The sequence below is a fragment of the Oncorhynchus clarkii genome, chromosome 5, assembly GCF_045791955.1.
Source record: "Oncorhynchus clarkii lewisi isolate Uvic-CL-2024 chromosome 5, UVic_Ocla_1.0, whole genome shotgun sequence".
Classification (NCBI taxonomy): domain Eukaryota; kingdom Metazoa; phylum Chordata; class Actinopteri; order Salmoniformes; family Salmonidae; genus Oncorhynchus; species Oncorhynchus clarkii.
Window position 1 is genome coordinate 71985930 of NC_092151.1, and position 27162 is coordinate 72013091.

At 41.7% G+C, this 27162-nt stretch overlaps 2 protein-coding genes across 2 annotated transcripts; one reads left to right on the top strand and one right to left on the bottom strand.

Annotated features, from left to right (window-relative positions):
* The first annotated feature begins 1236 nt into the window (after positions 1 to 1236).
* LOC139409343 (protein sel-1 homolog 3) lies at positions 1237 to 15281 on the top strand. The gene is made up of 24 exons (XM_071154347.1): positions 1237 to 1471; positions 2070 to 2640; positions 2858 to 2984; positions 3638 to 3759; positions 3926 to 4041; positions 5028 to 5092; positions 5296 to 5419; positions 5579 to 5711; positions 5884 to 6024; positions 6160 to 6383; positions 6494 to 6673; positions 6762 to 6884; positions 7020 to 7160; positions 7270 to 7332; positions 7420 to 7596; positions 7707 to 7834; positions 9649 to 9732; positions 9893 to 9974; positions 10176 to 10251; positions 10473 to 10576; positions 10748 to 10869; positions 10986 to 11100; positions 11509 to 11572; positions 12110 to 15281. The coding sequence occupies exons 1-24, from the start codon at positions 1406 to 1408 to the stop codon at positions 12409 to 12411; spliced, it is 3450 nt and encodes a 1149-aa protein (XP_071010448.1). The 5' UTR covers positions 1237 to 1405; the 3' UTR covers positions 12412 to 15281.
* A 697-nt stretch (positions 15282 to 15978) lies between these two features.
* LOC139410204 (sodium-dependent phosphate transport protein 2B-like) lies at positions 15979 to 26942 on the bottom strand. Its single transcript, XM_071155668.1, has 12 exons — positions 26897 to 26942; positions 26653 to 26787; positions 24724 to 24852; positions 24235 to 24378; positions 23756 to 23867; positions 23398 to 23593; positions 21600 to 21695; positions 19031 to 19151; positions 18186 to 18353; positions 17529 to 17645; positions 17233 to 17357; positions 15979 to 17114 (listed from the first exon to the last, which is right to left on the bottom strand). Exons 1-12 carry the CDS (start codon positions 26940 to 26942, stop codon positions 16563 to 16565), a joined length of 1941 nt encoding a protein of 646 aa, XP_071011769.1. The 3' UTR covers positions 15979 to 16562.
* Positions 26943 to 27162: the final 220 nt, after the last annotated feature.

Below are 27162 nucleotides of genomic sequence, written 5' to 3' on the forward strand. Positions count from 1 at the left end.
TCTGATGAGTTTAACAATGATTCTGTATCAATCCCTTTGAAATGCTTCCTGATGCCTGCTGCCTTGAGAGAGCAGTTAGTGAAATTCTGCAGCTCTATAATGGTACCCAAAACTGGCCATTAAGGGAGCTACCAATTAATGGCCTGGCCATTTTTTTTTTTTTGCCCCTACATTTTCTGAAGTATCGATTGTCTGAATTTTGGTTTCACACATGCAAGTTCTCCTGATGAAACATATACTGGAAAACTATTTGTGACCTTGGAAAATGTTCTATATTTGTTCTTTGACTTAGAAAATGTGGAGTAAATTGTGTAGTTCAGTAAGAAAAATAATCGAATTTATTCTCTTTGAGATTTAATTTTAAGGCAACAAAATATTTAGACTATGCAAGGGGTGTGTAGACTTTCACTAGGGACTGTATTTCTCCCTTTCTGTAAGTGTATGTTCTGCCAGTGTCTGTTTTGTGCTAAATTGGGTCTTAAATTCAAATGGTAGACTCATAGTTCATATCTGTTGATAATTTTGACGCCAGGCTGCTGAAGGTAAAGACAGTTTCTAAACCCAGAGGCGCAACATCGCGAGACTTCCGGGAACGATTGCGAAACAGACCAGGCAGGGGTTTGAGAAGGCAATGAGAAAGGTGAACAATTCTTCCTTAGTTGTACATTTTTTCAAAATCTAAAGGCACAACCTAGATTCCAGCAAGTGTTTTACATAGTTGAACATGTTATTACTCCAACCTCGTGAAAGTGACAAACTGACACATTTTAATTTGCGTCAAAAACAACTTTATATCGAACGAGTGCCTAGGATTGTATGACCTGCACATGCGCAGTTGATGTGATTCTGCACAGCCAAGACATCGCCTACAAGTGTGATGGGGGATTTCTGTTGGAGAAGCACTTTCTGCTTATCTTCACACTGTACTGTCTTTGGCTTTATCGTGCGATAAACTGATTTCCTCGTGTTTATAGAATGTTGGTGCTGTGAGATTATGATGTATGAGGAGAAACGTGTTGCTGAAATACTGCCTAGGAATGTATCCAATGATGATGTTTAATAAATAATATTTTTTTGCCACTCTGCACAACCTCGCCAAAGGATCACTGGCTCTGTTTGGAGCGAACGATAGAGTAGCGGAAAGATTTAGTGTATCGTCAGGCTAATTTTGCTCGGCGTAATAGGCTCCACCTGCAGAACAGGTGCTACCACATAGCTCCACCTGTATCACGGAAGTGAGGAATAACGAGGCCACGCAACAGAAAGCCGTATTTGGATTAATAACATTGAATTTATCACATTAATACAACTATAACCACGATTTGAACATTAAATAACATTCGATATAGTCCTAAAAAAACCGGGAAGACAGAATTCAAGGATTGTATGAAATGCACACTTGAAAATGAAAGTTTTTGAAAGTTTTAACCTTTGTGGACATGCTGTCACCGTTGTAATTGTTTTGTCGCTGGTAAGAAATATACACAATTGAGTATCTAATACAAGGATAATGAATATGGCTATGTAAACGGTAATCTATTTGAATAAATTGCAAACTTGTGTAAATATTTGTGTGTAGTTTACAGACTACCACCACACATCACAACTCACAACTAATATCCACAAATGTCACATTTAGTGCCTGGTCATTAGCTGACCTCGTTTCAAATGTGATGTTTAATATGTACATACCAGACTAGGCTCACGATGCTTTTGGCCATTTTCAGCAATTTAAATCTGTATGAATATGCATTTTACCAGTCTTAAATTTCAACAAAAGTGATTATATTCCAGCCATAACACACTGATAGTCACCAGTGCTGCCTGGAGGCATCTCCGAATGAATCTTACAAACAAGTTAGATTGAGGAAAATTCCCCCAGGCTTTACTCATTATTTCAGTTTTCTTGGTTTTATAAAGGGATAATACACTAGAGACATTACCCATTTATTATAGCAAACCATTCAAGGAGAGGTCTTCTGAACACCAAGCAAGCATGCTCTGCAATGGACTTAACGTTACTGTTGAATCCAGCTAATTTCCACCTATATTTAATTCATCTCGACCAGGCACTATGTGAGTCTTCATCCCACATCACGCCTACCTCCTCATCTCCAGCTGGAGAGAGCTCAGTGCTGCATGGTGATTCCATACAGTTTGACTTGGTCCCAGACATAGTGATGCATGGCTCAGTGGTCCAAGTTAGTTACCAGTGCTCCAGGGCCTGTGAGGTGGGAGTGGAGGTGATGGTCCCCACACAGACCAAGACAGGAGTGGCTGTCTTCAGGAGGAGATGGACCAACCACAGACGCCTCCATGTCCCCAGGACTCATCCAGTGAAGCTTTGGTTCCCTCCAGGCATGGCCTACAGAAAGGACCTCTTCATGAGGCGCACATTGGACATCCATAATGTGATGGTTCGAGCCTGGTTGGACCACCTTGAGCAAGGCAAAGGAGACAAAGGCCATGTGAATAGGACCAGCACATACAATGGGTCCCTGGTGAGGACGTTCAAAGTGCTTCAGGCAGTACTTCCCTCTGAGCGTCCAGCTAGACTTTATCCTGGGTGCCCCTCCTGGATGGCTGATCTTATGTGGCAGCTGACCAGAGACAGAATCCGCCAGTGCCCACATGAGTCAGGTCTGGTCTCAATCAACCAATCAGGTTTTGTACTATATGTGTGTGTTACAATTAGACTCACATTGCTGTCAAGTACACTTTATGATAAACAGTTTGGTGCCAGTGAATTGAGACATAGAAAGAAAAATACTGACATTATTTATTTTGTTAAAGAAGTTATTCTCAGTCCTTGTTATAGTTTTAGTGTATACTAATATTTTCTTGAATTGATTTGTAGACACTGTGGATATATTGACATTTCCAATGGTTAGCACTGGAAAGAGTTTTGGAGTGATTCGCAAGATCCACCCTTTCATCAACAGAGATCTTGAGAGAGATCGTGTCCTCACTGTGGAGCAGCCCAGGTTTGGATTTAACTTCCCTCTAAATAGTATTTATTTGCATTCATGACACATTTGCCTACGTTATCATGAGAGCTGATCCTTTGGGTAGTCTTGTGGACAACAACTGGAAGTGCACTGACAATATCACCTGGAATGACTCACATAAACATGAATAAGTATAACCAGTATAATGCCAAATTAATTATACAATATATATTATGACCTCTCTTACAAAGTGAGTTATTTTAAAGTTCAACTAAAAGGGTCCATGATTTAGCATTTTGAAAATGATAGTTTCAGTCATCTGATATTTCTGACTCCATGCACCTCCTTAGGTCAGTTACAGAAAGATCTCTGTCTGTTCAATGCTGACAGCTCATTTCACTTCCATTTTTAATTCACTTAGCATATACATTTCCATATGCTACAGTTCTTTATTGTTTACATGCTTTAAACAATGCATTGAAAGATCAGCGAACTAACCTATGTAGAAGATGATACCAGTGGGCATGCTTTATGGATGCTTAAGGATGGATGCATAATCTAAAATCTAATCAAGATATAATCACAGATTACAACTACACAAATTCATTAAATCTCCTCCCTGCGGCAGCTATGGAACAGTGACACAGAAAATGTAATGTGAAAGATCTCATTAATCTCCCTTTCCCCAGTATCACAGTGTCTATATGGGTCTTTCTGGTGCAGTGGTGTGACAAGAAACTGTGTGGAATCATCCATCATGTTGATCAGAACAGCAAATACGACACTCCTCTGATGCAGCTCACTAACACAGGTGAAGCATAGCATGGTCTCACTTGATACTTATGATGTAATGTTGGGCTGTGAATGTGATCAAGCTGCTGTGTCTTTGAGCGGTAGGTAGTGTTATGATTGGATATCAGCATGCATTATGGTAGATGTCTGTTTTAGGATTTAATAAAGTACTGTCTACTGTTTAGGAGATATCATAATTCAGGTTCGTGTGGTGTCTGGGGGAGATAAGGCATTCAGAGCCCACACAGCTCTGCCTCTCTGGACCTGGATCAGACTAGACTGCTTCATACAAGGCTCTAAGGTACCATACAATTGAATTTAATAAACTATTATTCCAATGATTGGAAATTGGATTTATAACCAGCAAGATATACTGAACAGAAATCTAAATTAAACATGCATTAATTGAAAATATTTTACTAAGTTGCATTTCATATTCATAAGAAATCAGGCAATTTAAATGAATTCATTAGGCCTTAATCTATGGATTTCACATGACTGGCCAGTGGTACAGGGGAGCCAGGCCCAGCCATTCAGAATGAGTTTTTCCCCACAAACGGCCTTTATTACAGACATAAATAATCCTCATCACTCACCACCCCTCAGACGTTCCCACAGGTGAAAAAGCTGGATGTCGAGGTCCTGGGCTGGCGTGTTTACATGTGGTCAGTTGGACGTACTGTCAAATTCTCTAAAACGACATTGGAGGCAGCTTATTGTAGAGAAATGAACATTAAATTATCTGGCAACAGCTCTGGTGGACATTCCTGCAGACAGCATGCCAATTGCATGCTTCCTCAAAACTTGTGACATCTGTGGCATTGTGTTGTGTGACAAAACTACACATTTTAAAGTGGCCTGTTATTGTCCCCAGCACAAGGTGCACCTGTGTAATGGTCATGCTGTTTAATCAGCTTCTTGATATGCCACACTTGTCAGGTGGATGGATACACTTGGTAAAGGATAAATGCTTACTAACAGGGATGTAAACACATTTGTACACAACCTTTGAGATAAATAAGCTTTTTGTGTGTATAGAAAATGTCTGTGATTTTTTATTTCAGATCATGGAACATGGGACCAACACTTTACATGTTTTGTTTATATTTTTGTTCAGTGTACATACAGCAACAACATATGCATCAGAGACACAATTGGTAGCTTAGGGTGCTACAGTTAGGAATGGGGCATATCATTAAAGTCCCATGTCAGAATCTACATCCCATCTTTTCACATCATGGTATTAATATATACGAGTTTTGGATTTATGTCTTGTGTGTCTTTCAGGTGACACTGCAAGTTAAACCTGAAATGACATCGGGAGGAATGGTGGGGAACACACACATATTTGAGTAAGGCATCAAAGCTTTTTGGATAATTACAAACTTTTTTCAGACATAAATATTTTGATATATAAACACAGAAAAGGGATTGGAGTGAACTTTGGTGTTTTTAAGACTTGCACACTTCAAACTGCACCAAAAGCCTTGAGGAGGGCTTTGCATAACTTAGTGTCAATATTTCTTTCCAATGTTGAGTGTTGAATATTTTGCAGCTTTCAGAGTGACATCCATTACAATGACACTGGTGGATACTTTGTGATTGGAGGGGGCAGGTTCATGCCAGGTTTCCATGGCTATTTTGGACCAATCAAATACTATCGTTTGGGCACAGAAAAGGTGTGTCCAAATGCCTTAACTTTTTTTTAAAACAATTGTTCAATATGAGAAATGAAAATGTACAGAAATGTACTATATAGGCCTTACTGTACTACTGTATTAAGAGGTATATTGTTGTTACAGTTTTATGACAGTTAAATATAGTTAAATATATTACAGGTGATCAACTTCCTTTCCCCTGCCAAGACATTAGAGGGCCTGGAAAAGACTCACAGAGAGTGTGATGTTATCAGAGAAGTCACTGCAGCCTTTCTTCAGGCTGTGACACACAACCAGGAAGTCTTTATGACAGGTGAGCTCTATACTGTGTAGATTCATGTTTAGTCATCTGTGTGAGTGGTGTGCCAACACCAAATGGATCTGTGTCTTGAAGGCAAACCCTAGCACTGTGAATATGGAGTCTGGGGTAGTTTTATGCCACATTATTTTGGAGAAACCAGATCTGACTGAGTTAGATTTTTCAGGTTTGTGTCACTCTCACTACATCAGTTTATGGAGAAGGTTTGGACAGAATACATGTAGGCAGACATGGACCTGGGAAGCACAGAAGAAGCACCGTGTACTTTTCACCTTCTTAGAGACCCAGCTAAAGGACTTCACCACAGGTATATTACCTATAGGCTACCCATCTCATACAGGTGCCTTATGTACTTAAACCTACATCACCTGCAGGTAGTGTTTGACTGCACCTCACATATTATTGGTTACATTTACTGTATCTACTCCATTGATACCTGTAGGAACTAAGAACAGGAAAACACCCCTTTACCTTGGAAGCAGATTGTTTGAGCATGTAGTGAATAGACTGTCCAATAGAGGAAGCAACCAGATGGACTCCACCACCACCACCTCCTCCCTGATAGCCCTGCTGCAGATGTCCTCCTGCTATGGCTACCACCAGTCCTCCTTGCTGCTCTCCACCATCCACCTGGCTGGCCTGGGGGCCCCTGTGGACCAACAGCAGGTAACGACCAGTCACCTGACCTCGTCACGGGTAATACCACCTTTGTCATAAGCTGTATGTGACCCCGGACCCATGATGAGTGACCTTGTTATAACCTCTGTGTATTCCAGGGTCATGTCTACAGTCTGATTGGTGCACTGGGAGACAACCGTTTAGCCCTCATGCATTTGGGCTACAAACACACACAAGGAATTGACGGGTTCCCCAAAGACTTTGACATGGCTTACAGTTACTACTCCAATGTTGGGGCACAGACCAGTATTGACCAAGGCCGGGTACTGGGGAATCAGGTGAATTTATAAAAAAAGGACTTGAGGAACTTTAGTTGTACTGTTACGTTAGTATAACTGTTAACCATACATTTCCTCTCACCCCAAGCAATATATCACGGAGCACATTCTTATAAGCAACGAGGACCACCTGAACAGCCTAACTCATGAGACAGGTGACACCTTTCAGTATATCAAACTTCAAGCTGACAGAGGAGACGTTGAATCACAGGTACAGTATATATCAAAATACTTAGAAATCATTGCGCTTTTAGTCTAGACTAAAGTACTTAGAAGTGTCTTCTACGTCAAGTTAGGAATGATTCAAGGGAATAAATCTGAAAATGACACAACTTCATTTATGCAGAAACTTCTAGCAAAGCTTCTATTCTGGGGTCAAAATGGTGTCTCTAAGGACGTTGGGAGTGCAGTTAAGTGGTATGCTAAGAGTGCCATGGAGCTGGAGGATCCTGCTGCCATGTATGAGTACTCTATCTTATTATTTAAGGTAAGCATCATGTCTTGTGTAAGTAGGGGATATAGGACTTCAATATTGGCAGATATGTGTTGTGTATGTGTAGACTGATTAGAGGACTGATTGATAATGGTCTCTCCAGGGACAGGGGGTGAAGAGGAACATGACTCTGGGTCTTCAGATATTGAAGAAAGCTGCAGCCAAGGTATGTGTGCTGTAATACTCTACCTTGTGGTGTGTGTTTATCTGTGTCTATGTGTGCTTGCCTTTAATGTGCATCTCTGACCCCCAGGGTTCAGTCCAAGCCTTGAATGGGCTGGGATGGTATTACAGCACCATACTGAGAGACTACAAGACTGCCTACAAGTACTTTGAACAGGCTGCCCACAATGGCAGTCATGACGGCATGTTTAACCTGGGTGTGTATCACTTAAATGGGAAGAACCCACACAACCCAGAAAAGAATGAGGTAGGACCAACTTCACCCATCCTTTTTCAAATCAACTTGAGTTTTAAGTTGGAAGCCTTTTTCAGATTTATGAAGGGTCTAATACTCATTGTGTTTTCTGTACTCCCCAGACTGCTGCGTTTCATCTCTTCCTAAACTCCTCCCTCTATGGTCACGTGGACGGGGCGGTGGAGGCGGCCTGGTACCTGTCCACAGGAAACCTGGAGGGGGTCTCCCGGGACACAGAGAGGGCTGTGATGTAAGTCTCTATTCCGTTCAGCTCAGGGAGTGAAGAAAACCCCTGTATGGTCCACTGCACCAGAGGGTAGCTGCAGAAAAGTGTCATCTGACTAAATGCTGGACTAATTTAAGGACCTGTGTATTTGCATATATAAAAATAAGTGCCACTGTCACAGCGTGGCTTAGAGCGAGAGACCCTGCATAGTGCAGTTACTCGTCTTATGAATCCCCAGATGAAGCTGTTAGTGTCACAAAAATATCTTAGATCAGGGCTGATGCGTCAGAGGAAGAGTAAACCTTTAGTCACTGAGCTTATTGTAGTCCTTGGTGTTCTGTACCAAATGTGTACAGTCGTGGTCAAAAGTTTTGAGAATGACACAACTATTAATTTTCACAAAGTCTGCTGCCTCAGTTTGTATGATGGCAATTTGCATATACTCCAGAATGTTATGAAGAGTGATCAGATTAATTGCAATTAATTGCAAAGTCCCTCTTTGCCATGCAAATGAACTGAATCCCCCAAAAACATTTCCACTGCATTTCAGCCCTGCCACAAAAAGACCAGCTGACATCATCTCAGTGATTCTCTTGTTAACACAGGTGTGAGTGTTGACGAGGACAAGGCTGGAGATCCCTTTGTCATGCTGATTGAGTTCGAATAACAGATTGGAAGCTTCAAAAGGAGGGTGGTGCTTGGAATCATAGTTTTTCCTCTGTCAGCCATGGTTACCTGCAAGGAAACACGTGCCATCATCATTGTTTGCACAAAAAGGGCTTCACAGGCAAGGATATTGCTGCCAGTAAGATTGCACCTAAATCAACCATTTATCGGATCATCAAGAACTTCAAGGAGAGCGGTTCAATTGTTGTGAAGAAGGCTTCAGGGCGCCCAAGAAAGTCCAGCAAGCGCCAGGACCGTCTCCTAAAGTTGATTCAGCTGTGGGATCGGGGCATCACCACTACAGAGCTTGCTCAGGAATGGCAGCAGGTAGGTGTGAGTGCATCTGCACGCACAGTGAGGCGAAGACTTTTGGAGGATGGTCTGTTGTCAAGAAGGGCAGCAAAGAAGCCACTTCTCTCCAGGAAAAACTTCAGGGACAGACTGATTTTCCGCAAAAGGTACAAGGATTGGACTGCTGAGGACTGGGGTAAAGTCATTTTCTCTGATGAATCCCCTTTCCGATTGTTTGGGGCATCCGGAAAAAAGCTTGTCCGGAGAAGACAAGTTGAGCGCTACCATCAGTCCTGTGTCATGCTAACAGTAAAGAATCCTGAGACCATTCATGTGTGGGGTTGCTTCTCAGCCAAGGGAGTGGGTTCACTCACAATTTTGCCTAAGAACACAGCCATGAATAAAGAATGGTACCAACACATCCTCTGAGAGCAACTTCTCCCAACCATCCAGGAACAGTTTGGTAACGAACAACATCTTTTCCAGCATGATGGAGCACCTTGCCTGAAAGGCAAAAGTTAATTGACAGCATGCCAGGGCAGATTGCAGAGGTCTTGAAAAAGAAGGGTCAACACTGCAAATATTGACTCTTTTCATCAACTTCATGTAATTGTCAATGAAATCCTTTGACACTTATGAAATGCTTGTAATTATACTTCAGTATTCCATAGTAACATCTGACAAAATATCTAAAGACACTGAAGCAGCACACTTTGTGGAAATTAATATTTGTGTCATTCTCAAAACATTTGGCCTGTACTTTCTGTTGTTTTACGGTAGTAATGATGTCATGGTAATAACAATACTTTGTTGATGTCGTTATGTGATGAACCTCTCTGATTCAGTACATGTTTTATGTTTTATGTTGTCCTGCCCTCTAGCATGCTGAAACAGATCTGTGAGCAGAATGGTTACCTGGGATACATCGTAAGAGAGGCTCTCCAAGCCTACCTCCAGGGCTTCTGGTGAGAGAAGCAAAATAGACTCTAGTTCATCAATCCAATTTCCTTCATATTCATTTGATTTGTCAAATCAAGTTACTGATGTTACAGTGTTTGTGTGTGTGTGTATGTGTGCACGTGTGTGTACATGGGTATGGGTTGATGTATTGTATTGTTCCTAAAGGGGCGAGGCTCTGGTCAGGTATGCCCTTGCCGCTGAAACAGGTTTGGGAGTGGCCCAGAATAATGTTGCCTACCTATGTGAGGTAAGGAGTCTGGCATTTGAATTCTTATTTTCTCATAGAAAGATACTGCATCTCTCATATTCTTCTAAAGCCAATTAGTTCAGATTTAGTGACACATTCATTTGAGAGACACACAAAGACACCCCAGGGCGTTGACAGAGAGACATTCATTACCATAAGCCATATCATACACTTGAGTTACCACTCTTTTTTTGATTGCAGGAGTTGAAGCAGAGCTATGATTGTCAATGGAGGTATTATAACCATTCCACAATGAACTATGCCCCACATGATTCTGGTGAGTTCCTGTCCAACAGTGTCCTCACAGACTATAGTCAGTAGTGGAAAAGCTAGTTTACATAAAGCACCTGTTTCTCTGTTAGCCTGGTCCCAGATCTGTTTGTGCTCTTGCCAACTCCATTGCTTTCATTGTCAAGCCAAACATTTGGCATTACAAAGAGTGACAATGAGTAGGCATGATGGCACAGACTGACACTCAGGCTATCGCTCTGGTTCCAGGTTTGCTGAAGATGGGCGACTACTACTACTCAAGCAGCAGGCTAGGAGCTGTTGATCAGGCTATATCACTGTACAGCAGAGCAGCCCTTGCAGGCAGTTCTCAGGTGTCTTACCATGTATTATCACTGTCATTTACATGCTACAATTAAGCCTCCAGAATCTTTGAGCCTTCTGTAAAAGTAACAGTAATCAGAATTATAATGCGTTCATACATGTCAGTTTGCATGTTTTTGATTACTGTTCTTATAATGATTTTTTTCCTTATGAACCCTCAGGGAATATATACGTTGGTGGTTTTGGCAGAAGAGGGACATGATGTCCCATTGATCATCAGAGACAGATTAAACATATCAATTCATGATGGGCTAGACATTGTGGTGGAGAGACTCTTACAAAGGTACTTCCCCTTCTACATAGCAGAATCATATCAGACTCATCATGACTAATGAATAATAGACTGTGTATGCCAATGCCAATGCTTTGTTTTTGTTTTGTTCTGTTTTTCCCCCATAGATGTGTAGAGTTGGATGAAGATGAGGATCTGACACCATGTACTTTAGCTCTACTCAGAGTCCGCATGGGACAATCCTGGAGAAAAATGACTCAAGACCCTATACAGCTGTCACTGGTAGGCCTTTATCTTTAAGTATGACAAGGACCAGTGTTTCTCCTGCTCATCATGTGATCTGACCATGACTAGTCAGACCCATATGACAATGTCTTTATCAGTCACATCCCACTGGCCACTGACGTCAGCTCAAATTTCGTCATGTCATTGGATTTAGGTTAAGATTTGGGTGAAAAAAAGACGAAATGGCCTTACGTTGATGACTTTTTGTAAATCCAATCAGATTTCCACATTGATTCAACCTCTTCACATTGATTATTTTGGTTGAAATGACATGGGAACAATGTTGATTCAACCTGTTTTTTGCCAAGTGGGATAGCTCATGGTTTTTAACTAAATAAAATGCAAGACAATTTCAAAGTTGTCGAATGGAAATGCAAATGTGATCTTGTAAATCCTGTCTTCCAGGTTTATATATCTGTCGTTACTCTCATCATTGCTCTGATTACTGTGCTAATCCAAAGTGCTCTGGGTAAGTCAATTTCCTGAATACCTCCTTGCTAAAATACTGTTTCATTTCAGTGTAATAGTGAATAGTCTTAATGTCCACCTATCATGATCACATTTCCATATCTTATCACCACCTCTGTATAGGCATCTACCGTATGCCACACGGTGGTACTGTTGCCTCAGTTGGTTATCTGTCACAAACTTGTTGTGTTACAGCTACAGTCTAATGTTAAATACATCAGAGGAGGTTGGTGAAGGGAGGACCGCTTATAATAATGGCTGGATTGGAATCAATGGAATGGTATCGAAAACTTGGAAACCATGTGTTTGATACTGTCCCATATATTCCATTCCAGCCATTACAATGAGCACGTCCTCCGATTTAGCCACCATTGGAATACTGTGCCGTTCTGCACGTGTCATATTTATTTTTGTCCCCTCCATTGTAAATATAGAAAGACCATGTTAAATTGTAAAACCGACCCATTGTTTTTTCATGACAAACTCTTGTGATTTATTACATCAATGCTTGACTGGTAAACAGTTTATTTGCCTCCAGAGTGTCTCCAAGTGCACATCCCAGCTAGACAACGTAGGCAGACCACTGACCGTGCAGTAGATGACAGGACAGGGACATCCCCTGTCAATCAAGCAGAAGTCAATGGGAATGGACAGCAGGATCAGAATGACCCCATCAGGAGAGAAGACAGAATGTCCAGAACTGTTAGAATGGCCCAGGGTCTATGGTCCATTCTACTGAGGGATGGACAGAGAGTGCAGCAGACAGTTGACCTGGCTGTTACTGTGTCTGGGGTGTGTCTCTGTGTCCTCTGCACATTGATCCTCCATCACCTGCTCTGATAGTTGTCTTACACAGCACAGGAAATGCCTGAGACAGAAGATAACATATAAAGGAATGTATATGCTTTATGTTGGGAAGCAAGCCTGTAAATATTATAAAACTGCATTTTCTGAGATATCTGACTAATTTTAACTGACAAGTGGGAGTGAACAGACTCATATGACTGATACAGATGTAGGATCTTAATTTGATCACTCTTTTGTTGCTGAGAAGTTTTCTGTACAGCAGGAAATGCAGATGAACTTTGTGATTTGCATAAATTCACTGAAAACTCACATTTACAAACAGTTACATTAACAGTATTGCACTTTTCATGTAGCCTACTTTTGGCCAGCTAATAGCGCAACCGCTGAGCAACATTGTGGACTAAATGTTCAAAACCTGTTGCTGCAGGATTATTTTTCTGTGACAATATAGGGCAAATTAAGATCTTACATCTGTAGGTGTATGAGTCTGCTATCTGGTTGTTTTGTTTCAGCCACATGGTGCTGAATCACACGTTTTTTTCTGGGGCTCCTAAACGTCTGTCTGTTTGGGGCCGGTACGTTAGGTTAGTCCAAGGCCGATCAGAAGGACTAGTTTCTGCTGGTTAACTTATTACAGTTTTTGTCTGAACAGTTGTCCAGAATCTGCTTGATTTATTGGTAAGGGTTATGAATAATACGTACAGTTAAAGTCTGAAGTTCACATACACCTTAGCCAAATACATTTAAACTCAGTTTTTCACAGTTCCTGACACTTAATCCTCGTAAAAATGTCCTGTCTTAGGTCAGTTAGGATCACCACTTTATTTTAAGAATGTGAAATGTCAGAATAATAGGAGAGATAATAATTTATTTCAGCTTTTATTTCTTTCATCACATTCCCAGTGGGTCAGAAGTTTACATACACTCAATTAGTATTTGGTAGCATTACCTTTAAATTGTTTAACTTGGGTCAAACATTTCGGGTAGACATTTCGGGCGAACTTCCACAAACTTCCACAATAATTTTGGCCCATTCCTCTTGACAGAGCTGGTTTAACTGAGTCAGGTTTGTAAGGCCTCCTTGCTCGCACACGCTTTTTCAGTTCTGCCCACAATTTTTTTTTATGGGATTGAGGTCAGGGCTTTGTGATGGCCACTCCAATACCTTGACTTTGTTGTCCTTAATCCATTTTGCCACAACTTTGCAAGTATGCTTGGGGTCATTGTCCATTTAGAAGACCCATTTGCGACCAAGCTCTAACTTGACTGATGTCTTGAGATGTTGCTTCAATATATCCACATAATTTTCCTTCCTCATGTAGCTATCTATTTTGTGAAGTGCACTAGTCCCTCCTGCAGCAAAGCACCCCCACAACATGATGCGGCCACCCTCTGGCTTCACAGTGTTCTTCGGCTTGCATGCGTCCAACTTTTTCCTCAAAACATAACGATGGTCATTATGTCCAAACAGTTCTATTTATGTTTCATCAGACCAGAGGACATTTCTCCAAAAAGTACAATCTTTGTCCCCATGTGCAGTTGCAAAGCGTAGTCTTGTCTTTTTTATGGTGGTTTTGGAACAGTGGCTTCTTCCTTGCTGAGCTACCTTTCAGGTTATGTCGATATAGGACTCGTTTTACTGTGGATATAGATACTTTTGTACCTGTTCCCTCCAGCAACTTCACAAGGTCCTTTGCTGTTGTTCTGGGATTGATTTGCACTTTTCTCACCAAAGTACGTTCATCTTTAGGAGACAGAACACGTCTCCTTCCTTGCTCCCAAGGATGAACCAGACTTGTGGAGGTCTACAATTTTTTGCTGATTTCTTTTGATTTTCCCATGATGTCAAAGAGGCACTGAGTTTGAAGGTAGGCCTTGAAATACATCCACAGGTACACCTCCAATTGACTCAAATGATGTCAATTAGCCTTTCAGAATCTTCTAAAGCCATGACATCATTTTCTGAAAATGTCCAAGCTGTTTAAAGGCACAGTCAACTTGGTGTATGTAAACTTCTGACCCACTGGAATTGTGATACAGTGAACTATAAGTAAAATAATCTGTCTGTAAACAATTATTGGAAAAATTACTTGCCAAAACTATAGTTTGTTAACAAGAAATGTGTGGAGTGGTTGAAAAACAAGTTTTAATGACTCCAACCTAAGTGTATGTAAACTTCCGGCTTCAACTGTAACTATGATGGGTTACCCAGTGTAAATATGGTGGGTCCGCAAGAGTATGTGCAGTGTGTGCAGCATTCCTAGACCCTTGCCCAGGGTTTAAGTCTGCATTTTATTCATGCAATGAACTGTCTGTTCTCAGTATGTGGGTCAATGAGTGAGATATGATTGTATTCTGTGAAACACACTAAGCCCCGTCTTCATGTAGATACAGTACTTCAGATAAGGATTTCGTATTATGGGATGGTAGAACTGTTACTCTGTATCTGAGTTATGGATTTCATAATAGGTTGGGGAAGTTCGAGGAGCTAAACAGCAGCATATTTTCTAGTATTTTCTTGATCAGCTGTTATTTACAGCATAAACTGCAACTGTTGGAGGGCTCTCTCTTTCTCTCTCATATGCAGTTATTTAATCATTATATGACGAGTGATATTACCTTGAATCTTGACAACAACAAACACTGTGGCCAAATGTAATAAATGTGACAGTTTAACTGCTACTTTGCAATACTGTTCTGTTTAGTCAAACTCATTTAATAGAAATGTTTCCCAAGGGCAACCTTTATAATCATTTATGGGTGTTTTTTTTTCATGGAGACTTTTTGACTTTGTCAACATCCAGGACATACAGATATTGAGTTGATGCGTGGTCTCAGCCATGCATTATACCATAGTCTATAAACTGTCCTTTCAGAAAATAAAGACCAACATTTATTTGAAACAGCTGAGTATTCAACTATCTATCCAAGGTTATCACCAGTTCCAGAACTTTCTCTACCTGCATATTTTATTTAATTACTATAACATTACTCAGTCTGAAAGAATAGATTGAATTGGTAATGTATGAATCAATATTTGAGAAATCATAGCAATGATCACCTTGTATTTGGTTTTCTGATTTGCTGCCATTTGTGCCAATTGATTTAGACACTGTAGTTAACTATAAAGTACTATCACCGTATTCAGAGTTCTACTCATGAAGTGCATGAGCATGGCTTGAGCATGGGTGGTCTCCTAGGTGAACTATAGGGCAGGACAGGCAAATGCGTGACAGGAGGTGATGCAGCGTGCGCTCAGTGTACCTGCTGGTCTCTATGGGCCAGCAGGATGTTGGCCTTCACTCCTGACCAGGGAAAGGTTCTGCCCAGATAGCTACTGTCCAAAGGCACATCTGATACATTTCACTTACTACTATCAGTAGTACACACTGATTCAACCTCCCAAAAACCAGCTACAGCATTGGAGCACAACTCACCCGGGGTAACCAGTCTACTGTACCCATTAGCTTACAGTTATGCATTATCAACCACATGACCAGGCATTTTGAAATCTACAACATAAAATATATCATAATACCAGCTCAGCCATGCAAATAACCTTTCAGTTGTTTACCTATAAGCATGACACAAACTGATGCATTGGTTTCTAATATTTATTGATGAGAGACAATACTGTGAAACCCATATAAAACAAATACCAACATGTTTTCAGTCCGACAGAATGTAAAATGACAGTCAGTCATGATACAATACACAATGCAATACAGTAAATGATCAAATAGGAACATTACACTAATTGGAAATATATCACAACATTCTGTTTACAACTAACAATTTGTATTATTTACAAATATTCAAAGGTAAAACATTTTTAAATAGTAAGTGATGCATTAATAAAAACATTTTTTAAAGTGCATGTTTATCCCATTCTATTTTATCATGAAAGTTGAAATGATACATTCAATAAACATGATCAAAAATGTATTACGGATGTACATAATGAGTCTGTATGATTCCATGGAGTGGTTTTAGCTACATATGGTGATGTTCTCCTACAAGAAGTACAGTTGCTGTGTTCAGGCCTTCACCACTTCATGATACAGTATCACCTAAACAGAGACCGGTTAACTCCATAAAGCCTGAGCAAATGTGGAGGATTACATATATGTTACAAATAGGTTATATATGTCTTACAGATATGTTACAGTGAATTCATAACTGTGTCAGAGCTGTGTAGCTTTCACAGTTTCCTTGGGAGCTTCTAGTGGCTCATCGTCTCTGGTTAGGGCTGGGTTATCATACATCTCTTGACTCTTCTTCCTCTCCTTACCACCCTTCTCTTCATCCTCAGTCTTCTGGCAGCACTTACAGCAGCAGCAGCAGCGGGTGCCGCAGAAGGCCATGCCAGACATAACCACTCCATCCCAGGGGGCCATGGAGTGCAGGGGGCGGGGCAAGAAGTCCCAGTTCCGGAGCCTGCTGGGCAGGTACCGAGGACAACGCGTCTGCATCAGGTTGACGATGATGATGAAGATGGCCAGGACAACGATGGGCACAGCCACCCCCACCAGGGCCTGCCAGCCGGCCAGGGAGAGCCCCAGGATGGTTAGGGGCATGAGGAAGAAGCAGAGCAAGAGGTAGATCGCTGCGAACCAGCGGTAGTTGGCTGTGCGGTTCCCCAGGGCTCTGGCCAAGCGGATGGGGATCCGAGTGAAGGGGATAGGATACCACAGCAGGATCCCCGCTATGTTGAAGAAGAAATGGCACAGTGCAATCTGCAGAGGAGATGCAAACAGGGTGAGTGAGACTTCAACAACACTGATGTATAGAGAGACAGAGTGGACAGAGAGCAATATGACACCGCCATAAAAATAAATGATTACTACAACAAACCTGCAGTGAGTTGGCCAGGGTTTCCCCGGGAGCAGCCATAGCAGCAAGAATAGCAGTGGTAGTTGTGCCGATATTAGAGCCCAATGTCAGGGGATAGGCTCTCTCAAGGCTAATAACACCAATACCTGTTGGACGATAGAGAGAAGGAATAAGACATGGGCCAGAGAAAAATAATACAGGCAGGGTTACATGATACTGAAAGAATACTTGAGTGTACCAATAGGTTTGGATGCCATAGGAGCCAGCTAAAGGTAAATGGATAGATAGACGCTAAACAAATATGCCTAACTACTCACCAACAAGGGGCGTGATTGCAGAGGTGAAGACAGAGCTGCTCTGAACGATGAAGGTCATTCCTGCTCCGACCAGGATGGCAATGTAACCAGTGACCCAGCCGAAGGGGAAGGGGAAGTCTGAACAGACAAGACAGAACAGGTTGGCATGGGCTCCCGAGTGGTGCAGCGGTCTAAGGCACTGCATCTCAGTGCATCTCACAACAGACCCTGGTTCGATTCCAGGCTGTATCACAACCGGCCGTGATTGGGTGTCCCATAGGGCAGCGCACAATTGGCACAGCGTCATCCGGGTTAGGATTTTGCCGGGGTAGGCCGTTCTTGTAAACAAGAATTTGTTCTTAACTGACTTGCCTAGTTAAATAAAAGTTAAAAAGCTTGGAGACCATAACCTTAAGATCACTTTGACTGTATTATGACCCCTTTAACATCAAAGTGAATTTTAGGATTACTTTCGACATAAACATCAAAGTGAATTTTAGGATTACTTTCAACATGAACATCTAAATGACCATACGAATCACAGGATAGTCATGTAACAGGACCAGAGCACCTGATGTGACCTTCAATCTGCAGAGTGGCTAATCCTGTGTTATCAAACAGGGTGTATGTTCCACCAGCGTTCTGAGTAGATTGGGAAGATAGCCAATGTCTTCTCACCTGTGTTGAGCACCTTTTTGATGACCACGGCCACCTGTCCCTTGAGCATGGAGTTGAGCAGCTTGACGATGAGGATGAGGCAGGTACAGAGGATGAGCAGGGACAGGGCCAGCAGGATGAGGCCCACAGCCAGGTCAGGCAGGGTAGCATAGGCAAAGATATGGTTACCTGCATGGGAAGATACCAAATGTTATTAAATATATACCTGAGACAAGGGTGGGATAAAACTGAAAGAATAGATAGAAGGTAATTAGTTTGTTGAGATTAGTGATAAGGTAATTTTGCTGTCCTGACAGGACTTCCACCGATTTGATGGAAAGGATAGGAAGGAAGAATGTTACTTCAACAGTCAACATGTTTTTTTCCCCATAGCTTCTACACTTAGCCCTGACATGTCTGGTGACCCAAAGTAATGGGTTACTTTACAACTGGATCTGATCCAAGCCAAAATGAGTGATGACCCTTTCCCTTATTTTGATTGGCTGATTTTCCAAGCATACAGGTATTAATTTTGTTTGGCTGTGTGGAGTGCTGGCCCGTCGATCGGCCTTGGGCCACTCAGGTGCTTCAGCTGGCCAGAATGAATGGGACTTTTAAGCGGGTAGAGGGGGTGAGGGGAGGGTATTTGAGCAGGTAAAAGAGGTGAGGGGAAGGTATGTGATGAGTCACTAAATCGACTGAATGGAATTCATTGTCCTTGTGACAGGTGGTGGTGGTGGTGGTGGTGGTGGTGGGGGGGTTGTTCTCTGGTTTCACAGATGTTTGGCTGAGCGTATCAGGTAATCCAAATTGCTCTGTATAGGCCTTTTGTGGGATCATGGGCACAGTGATTGTTCTGTACTTACATCTCTCTAGATTGATCGTCTCAGTAACATTTATCTGCGTCCATGTCTTGTTGCCTTCCACCCAACAGGGGACGCCGATTGTGCAGTTGGCAGCTGAGGGAACTGTTATATTTAAAAGAGTCTAAAAAATAATAATACAAGTTTTTTCGCCAATACAGATAAAATGCACAGTGCATAATCATTGTAATCAAAACCTATGGAAACAATAACATCCACATTGACTAGTAAAGAAAGGGCATTTTATTAAAGGTCCAACACAGCCGTTTTTACCTCAATATCAAATCCTTTCTGAGTGACAGTTAAGTACTTTACTGTAATTGTTTACCAATCAAATGGTCAAAAAGAAACAAAAATAGCTTCTTAGCAAAGAGCTAATTCAAGCTGGAATTTTGATAGGACTGTCTGGGAGTGGTCTGAGTTGGGAGGGGAAAACTGAAAATGTACTGTTTTTCGCAGAGAGGTTTGGAACTCTCTTATTGGTCTATTAACTGATTTACCACCTGGTGATGTCACAAGGCATGCCAAAACAGGCTGACACCAAAATAGGCTGACATTTCAGGCGGTCTTTTCTAACAGCGCACACATTAAAAGGGCATTATAATAATTTTCACAATTTCACAGTATTATTCCAAACTCATAGTGGAAAATATACAGTGCCTTGCGAAAGTATTCGGCCCCCTTGAACTTTGCGACCTTTTGCCACATTTCAGGCTTCAAACATAAAGATATAAAACTGTATTTTTTTGTGAAGAATCAACAACAAGTGGGACACAATCATGAAGTGGAACGACATTTATTGGATATTTCAAACTTTTTTAACAAATCAAAAACTGAAAAATTGGGCGTGCAAAATTATTCAGCCCCTTTACTTTCAGTGCAGCAAACTCTCTCCAGAAGTTCAGTGAGGATCTCTGAATGATCCAATGTTGACCTAAATGACTAATGATGATAAATACAATCCACCTGTGTGTAATCAAGTCTCCGTATAAATGCACCTGCACTGTGATAGTCTCAGAGGTCTGTTAAAAGCGCAGAGAGCATCATGAAGAACAAGGAACACACCAGGCAGGTCCGAGATACTGTTGTGAAGAAGTTTAAAGCCGGATTTGGATACAAAAAGATTTCCCAAGCTTTAAACATCCCAAGGAGCACTGTGCAAGCGATAATATTGAAATGGAAGGAGTATCAGACCACTGCAAATCTACCAAGACCTGGCCGTCCCTCTAAACTTTCAGCTCATACAAAGAGAAGACTGATCAGAGATGCAGCCAAGAGGCCCATGATCACTCTGGATGAACTGCAGAGATCTACAGCTGAGGTGGGAGACTCTGTCCATAGGACAACAATCAGTCGTATATTGCACAAATCTGGCCTTTATGGAAGAGTGGCAAGAAGAAAGCCATTTCTTAAAGATATCCATAAAAAGTGTCGTTTAAAGTTTGCCACAAGCCACCTGGGAGACACACCAAACATGTGGAAGAAGGTGCTCTGGTCAGATGAAACCAAAATTGAACTTTTTGGCAACAATGCAAAACGTTATGTTTGGCGTAAAAGCAACACAGCTGAACACACCATCCCCACTGTCAAACATGGTGGTGGCAGCATCATGGTTTGGGCCTGCTTTTCTTCAGCAGGGACAGGGAAGATGGTTAAAATTGATGGAAAGATGGATGGAGCCAAATACAGGACCATTCTGGAAGAAAACCTGATGGAGTCTGCAAAATACCTGAGACTGGGACGGAGATTTGTCTTCCAACAAGACAATGATCCAAAACATAAAGCAAAATCTACAATGGAATGGTTCAAAAATAAACATATCCAGGTGTTAGAATGGCCAAGTCAAAGTCCAGACCTGTATCCAATCGAGAATCTGTGGAAAGAACTGAAAACTGCTGTTCACAAATGCTCTCCATCCAACCTCACTGAGCTCGAGATGTTTTGCAAGGAGGAATGGGAAAAAATGTCAGTCTCTCGATGTGCAAAACTGATAGAGACATACCCCAAGCGACTTACAGCTGTAATCGCAGCAAAAGGTGGCGCTACAAAGTATTAACTTAAGGGGGCTGAATAATTTTGCACGCCCAATTTTTCAGTTTTTGATTTGTTAAAAAAGTTTGAAATATCCAATAAATGTTGTTCCACTTCATGATTGTGTCCCACCTGTTGTTGATTCTTCACAAAAAAATACAGTTTTATATCTTTATGTTTGAAGCCTGAAATGTGGCAAAAGGTCGCAAAGTTCAAGGGGGCCGAATACTTTCGCAAGGCACTGTATATAAAAACACAGGAAATCACGTTTTTGACTGCACTGGGCCTTTAAGAAAATTCCACCTTCATCATGATATAGTGGCAATAAAGCACTGGTCCTTATAAGTAGAATCACTCTGGCCAAGCTAATAGCTGTCAAACATTAACCCTGCGACAGAGGGCTTGAGAGATAACACTCCCAGCTATACTACAGATTTATCTTGTTTTCTTACTGTTGGAAAAGTCTTCATCATCAATCATCACAAACTTGGTCGATAATAACCCATTGTTTGACTATCTGATTAATAATTCCGTGAATTACCGTGATATTCTCTGTTTTGCACCAGATTTTGATCAGACTCTTGTTTCTGGCCGCTGGGTCACCCGTGGCAATGTCACTGATGACCGTTTTATCCAGCTAGAGGAAAAGAAAGGCTTCTGTTCAGTTGTATATCATTTTATTATGGCCTACTAAAGTTCTCTATCAACTCAAATGTAACATTAAGCTGATGTTTCAAATATGTTTCAGGGTTGTATAGGTGTCTTGCTAGCCTTTGGAAAGTACTCAGACCCCTTGACTTTTTACACATTTTGTTACATTACAGTCTTATTCTAAAATGTATTTACATCTATCTACACACAATAATGAAGCAAAAACAGGATTTTTGCTGATTTATCAAAAATGTTTAAAAAATGAAATATAACATCTATCAAGTCCTGGCTCTGACTGGATATTCAGAGACTTGTCCCGAAGCCACTCCTGCGATGTCTTGGCTGTGTGCTTAGGCTCGTTGTCCTGTTGGATGGTGAACCTTCGCCCCAGTCTGAGGTCCTCAGCGCTTTGGAGCAGGTTTTCATCAAGGATCTCTCTGTACTTTGCTCCGTTCAAATTTCCCTCAATCCTGACTAGTCTCCCAGTCCCTGCCACTGAAAAACATCCCCACAGCATTATGCTGCCACCACCGTAGGGATGGTGCCAGGTTTCCTCTAGAAGTGACGGTTGGCATTCAGGCCAAAGAGTTCAATATTGGTTTCATCAGACCAGAAAATCTTGATTTTCATGGTCTGACAGTCTTTAGATGCCTTTTGGCAAACTCCAAGTGGACTGTCATGTGCCTTTTACTGAGGAGTGGCTTCTGCCTGGCCACTCTACTATAAAGGCCTGATTGGTGGAAAGCTGCAGAGATGGTTGTCCTTCTGGAAGTTTCTCCCATCTCCACAGAGGAACTCTGAGTGACCATCGGGTTCATGGTCAACTCTCTGACCAAGGCCCTTCTCCCCCGATTTCTCAGTTTGGCCAGGCGGCCAGCTCTAGGAAGAGTCTTGGGGGTTCCAAACTTCTTCCATTTAAGAATGATGGAGGCCACTGTGTTCTTGGGGACCTTCAATACTGCAGAAATGTTTTGGTATCCTAGATCTGTGCCTCGACACTTTCCTGTCTCTGAGCTTTACGGACAATTCCTTCGACCTCATTGCTTGGTTTTTGCTCTGACATGCACTGTCAACTGTGGGACCTTATATAGACAGGTGTGTGCCTTTCCAAATCATGTACAATCTATTGAATTTACCACAGCTGGACTCCAATGAAGTTGTAGAAACATCTCAAGGATGATCAATGGAAACAGAATGCACCTGAGCTCAATTTCGAGTCTCATAGCAAAGGGTCTGAATACTTATGTAAATAAAAAAAACTAGATTTCTGTTTTAAATTGTTTATATATTGTCAGGTGCATTAGGGACACTCGTGATAATAATAAATGCCATTTAGCAGACACTTTTTTCCATAGCAACTTACAATCATGCATGCATACATTTTAGATATGGGTGGCCCCAGCGGGAATCAAACCGACAATATTTGCTGTTGTAAGCGCCATGCTCTACCGAATGAGCCACACAGGACCACCTATGTTGAAGCAATCTGTCAGTCGATGACACAGTCGATGACGTAGCACGCAACCATTGGTTGATGTCTGCAATGTCTGAGCAGGAGCAAAAGTCCTATCCTTTGCTTGCTCATAGTTAGTTAAAATCCCATGATGTACACCAGATGACATCATCCAGAATAGCATTTTATATTGTGATCAACAAGATGCTTCATGATGGTAAAATGCTGCTCCTACCTCTATGATGGCACTGGTGAGGGGGTCAGTGATGACGTTTAGCAGGTCAGGGGCATTGTCACCCCCCTGGATGTTAAAGGAGTCGATGACAATCTTGGTGAGTTTATACAGGACACCAGTGGCTGCCTCCAGTGGTAGCAGGATCAGCACAGACAGCCAGTTAAAGAAGTCATGCACCGTGGCACCAGCAAACGCCCTGGAAGAAATAACACCAGGATCGACATCTCACTATTTATCCAGAATGATACAATTCTGCTTGTTACCAAGCAACAAATTGGAATTATTTTTTATAGTCCAAAATGGTGAAGTAAACTTCTATCAATTTAGGCTGCTTAGAAAGTGATCCAGTCAGATGTACCTGCGGAACTCATTTCTGTCTCCTGCCTGCATCATCGCCACGATAGTGTTGGTGACTGAGGTTCCAATGTTGGCTCCCATAATGACAGGCACGGCAGACTGGACCTCCAGCACTTCAATGACGATACAATCACTTTAGGTTTATATGAGACAATAATCACTTGGCTTTGATGTAGTTATGTATACAGATGTGTATGTATGAGTGAGTGCAAATGTGTTTGTTTACATTTTAGCAGACGCTTTCATCCAGAGCAATTTATAGGAGCAATTTGTGTTTAGTACCTTGCACAAGGACACATACAGATGTTTCACCTAGTTGGCTTGGGGATTCAAACTAGCAACCTTTGGGTTACTGGCCTAACACTCTTAACCGCTAGGCTATCTGTTTGTGTGTGTATGTGCATCCTGTACATGCGTGAATGTCTATGTGTGCATGTGTGTATGTGTCCCATGTGTACTTGTATGTGTGTGTATACTCACATCCAGAAGACACCATGCTGACCACAATAGAGGAGGACGTGCTAGAACTCTGGACTAACACTGTGACCAGCACTCCAATCACCAGGCCAGCCACAGGGTTGGACAGCACCGCATTGTCCTGGAAGATGTCCCCGGCTGCCTTACCTATGGATACACAGTGACACACAGCCAAATTCATCATGAAAACATCCCATAAATGCTTTGATATCCATAAACAGCCAATTTTATGATATTTAGAAACAGAATAAGAGGACAGTTGTAATTGTGAATATATTGTGTAATGTCATCAACATGAAAGTATGAGAGTATCATTAAATGAGCAGAGCTAAAACATAAGTATGGACAATGGGTCCCTTATCAGGATCTGGTTGACAACAAAGATTCACTTTTAATTACTTTAATTTGATTATCACTGTATATTATATGATTGGGTTGGGTTGAATTCATTTTGTCTACACTGACAGAGAGAGAGAGCGGGTTTAATGTTACCTCCAACTAGCTGGAAAGCAGAGCTCAGGACGTCCAGAGAGCAGACGAACATGTAGAGAAATCCAACCAGCAGAATAAACTTGACGATGGAAGTCAGAACCCGCATAACCTTCCCTTTGGCATCCAACTCTGTTTCCAAAGAGAGACTGAATTTTTGTTGGTGTAGTCACACAGGTTCTCACTTCAACATTGATTTTCATCCCAGTGATTGGCATTTTTCCTGTTTTGTTGCCTTACAACCTGGAATTAAAATGCATTTTTTGGGGGGGTTGTATCATTTGATATACAGCATGCCTACCACTTTGAAGATGCACAGTATTTTTTATTGTGAAACAAACAAGAAATAAGACAAAAAAATAGAATATCCCCCCCCCCCCCCCCAAAAAAAAAAGTCAATACTTTGTAGAGCCACCTTTTGCAGCAATTGTAGCTGTAGGTTTCTTGGGGTATGTCTCTATAAGCTTGGCACATATATCCACTGGGATTTTTGCCCATTCTTCAAGGCAAAACTGCTCCAGCTCCTTCAGGTTGGATGGGTTCCGCTGGTGTACAGAAATCTTTAAGTCATGCCACAGATTCTCAATTGGATTGAGGTCTGGGCTTTGACTAGGCCATTTCAAGAAACTTAAATGTTTCCCCTTAAGCCACTCAAGTGTTGCTTTAGCAGTATGCTTAGTGTCATTGGGATGGTGGTTCACCATCCTGCTGGAAGGTGAACCTTCGCCCCAATCTCAAATCTCTAGAAGACTGAAACAGGTTCCCCTCAATAATTTCCCTGTATTTAGCACCATCCATCATTCTTTCAATTCTGACCAGTTTCCCAGTTCCTGCCGATGAAAAACATCCCCGCAGCATGATGCTGCCACCACCATGCTTCACTGTGGGGATGCTGTTCTCGGGGTGATGAGAGGTGTTGGGTTTGTGCCAGACATAGCGTTTTCCAGGATGGCCATCTGACGAGAGTACCTCCTTCCATATGTTTGGGGAGTCTCCCACATGCCTTTTGGCGAACACCAAACGTGTTCGCTTAATTTTTTCTTTAAGCAATGGCTTTTTTCTGGCTACTCTTCGGTAAAGCCCAGCTCTGTGGAGTGTACAGCTTAAAGTGGTCCTATGGACAGATTCTCCAATCTCAGCTGTGGAACTTTGCAGCTCCTTCAGGGTTATCTTTGGTCTCTTTGTTGCCTCTGATTAATGCCCTCCTTGCCTGTTCCAGGAGATTTGGTGGGCGACCCTCTCTTGGCAGGTTTGTTGTGTTACCGTATTCTTTCATTTTTTTTATAATGGATTTAATGGTGCTCCTTGGGAAGTTCAAAGTTTCTGATTTTTTTTTTATAACACAACCCTGATCTGTACTTCTCCACAACTTTTACCCTGATCTGTTTGGAGAGCTCTTTGGGCTTCATTGTCACTTTTGTCACTAATTTGTCACAATTGTCACTTGCTTGGTGGTGCCGCTTGATTAGTGGTGTGGAAGACTCTGGGACCTTTCAGAACAGGTGTATATATACTGAGATCATGTGACAGATCATGTGACACTTAGATTGCACACAGGTGGACTTTAACTAATTATGTGACTTCTGAAGGTAATTGGTTGCACTAGATCTTATTTAGGGGCTTCATGACAAAGGGGGTGAATACATATGCACTTTTCCGTTTTGTATTTTTTAGATTTTTTTTAAACAAGTAATTTTTTTTCATTTCTCTTCACCAATTTGGACTATTTTGTGTATGTCCATTACATGAAATCCAAATAAAAATCAATGTAAATTACAGGTTGTAATGCAACAAAATAGGAAAAACGCCAAGGGGGATGAATACTTTTGCAAGGCACTGTATTGCACACTGTATTGAGCACCCAGTGGTCAAAAGCTGTGCACTTTGTTGGGAATGAGGAACAATTTCAGATGCAACCACACTCTATCTCACCTGACCACTTGAGTCCAGTGTCCTGCAGTTCAGGGAGGTTCCAGGGGTCATCCTCATCCGGGTCCTTGTCCACCAGGTCCATGGTAGAATATGCCGGCAGGACGACTGAGTCTTTAGGTGCCTTACCAGCATCATCTGTGAGATTAGGATAATTGTGAGTGGAGGTTGCCTCTGTGTGTGGTGATGCTGCCTGGTGGTGAGGTATGGACTTCATAGATAGTAAAGCGTAGCCTACTGTACATACCAAGAGTGGGAGACGGAGTATCTCTAAATTCTGGATGAAGAGGCATTGCCCTATAGGAAAAAATAACTTACTTTGTGGTAAACCATGAAGATCATGTAGCAAACCTCAAGGTATATTGGAGTAAGGCTAAACAGTTTTGACTTGAATAAATCAATTTGGAAAGAAAAACATTTAAATGTGAAAAGCCAGTAACGGTTCAATTTTAAAATATTTTTCTCTCTCAGAGGAAACAAATACACAGTCCTTTTATATTGAGACACCTCTAT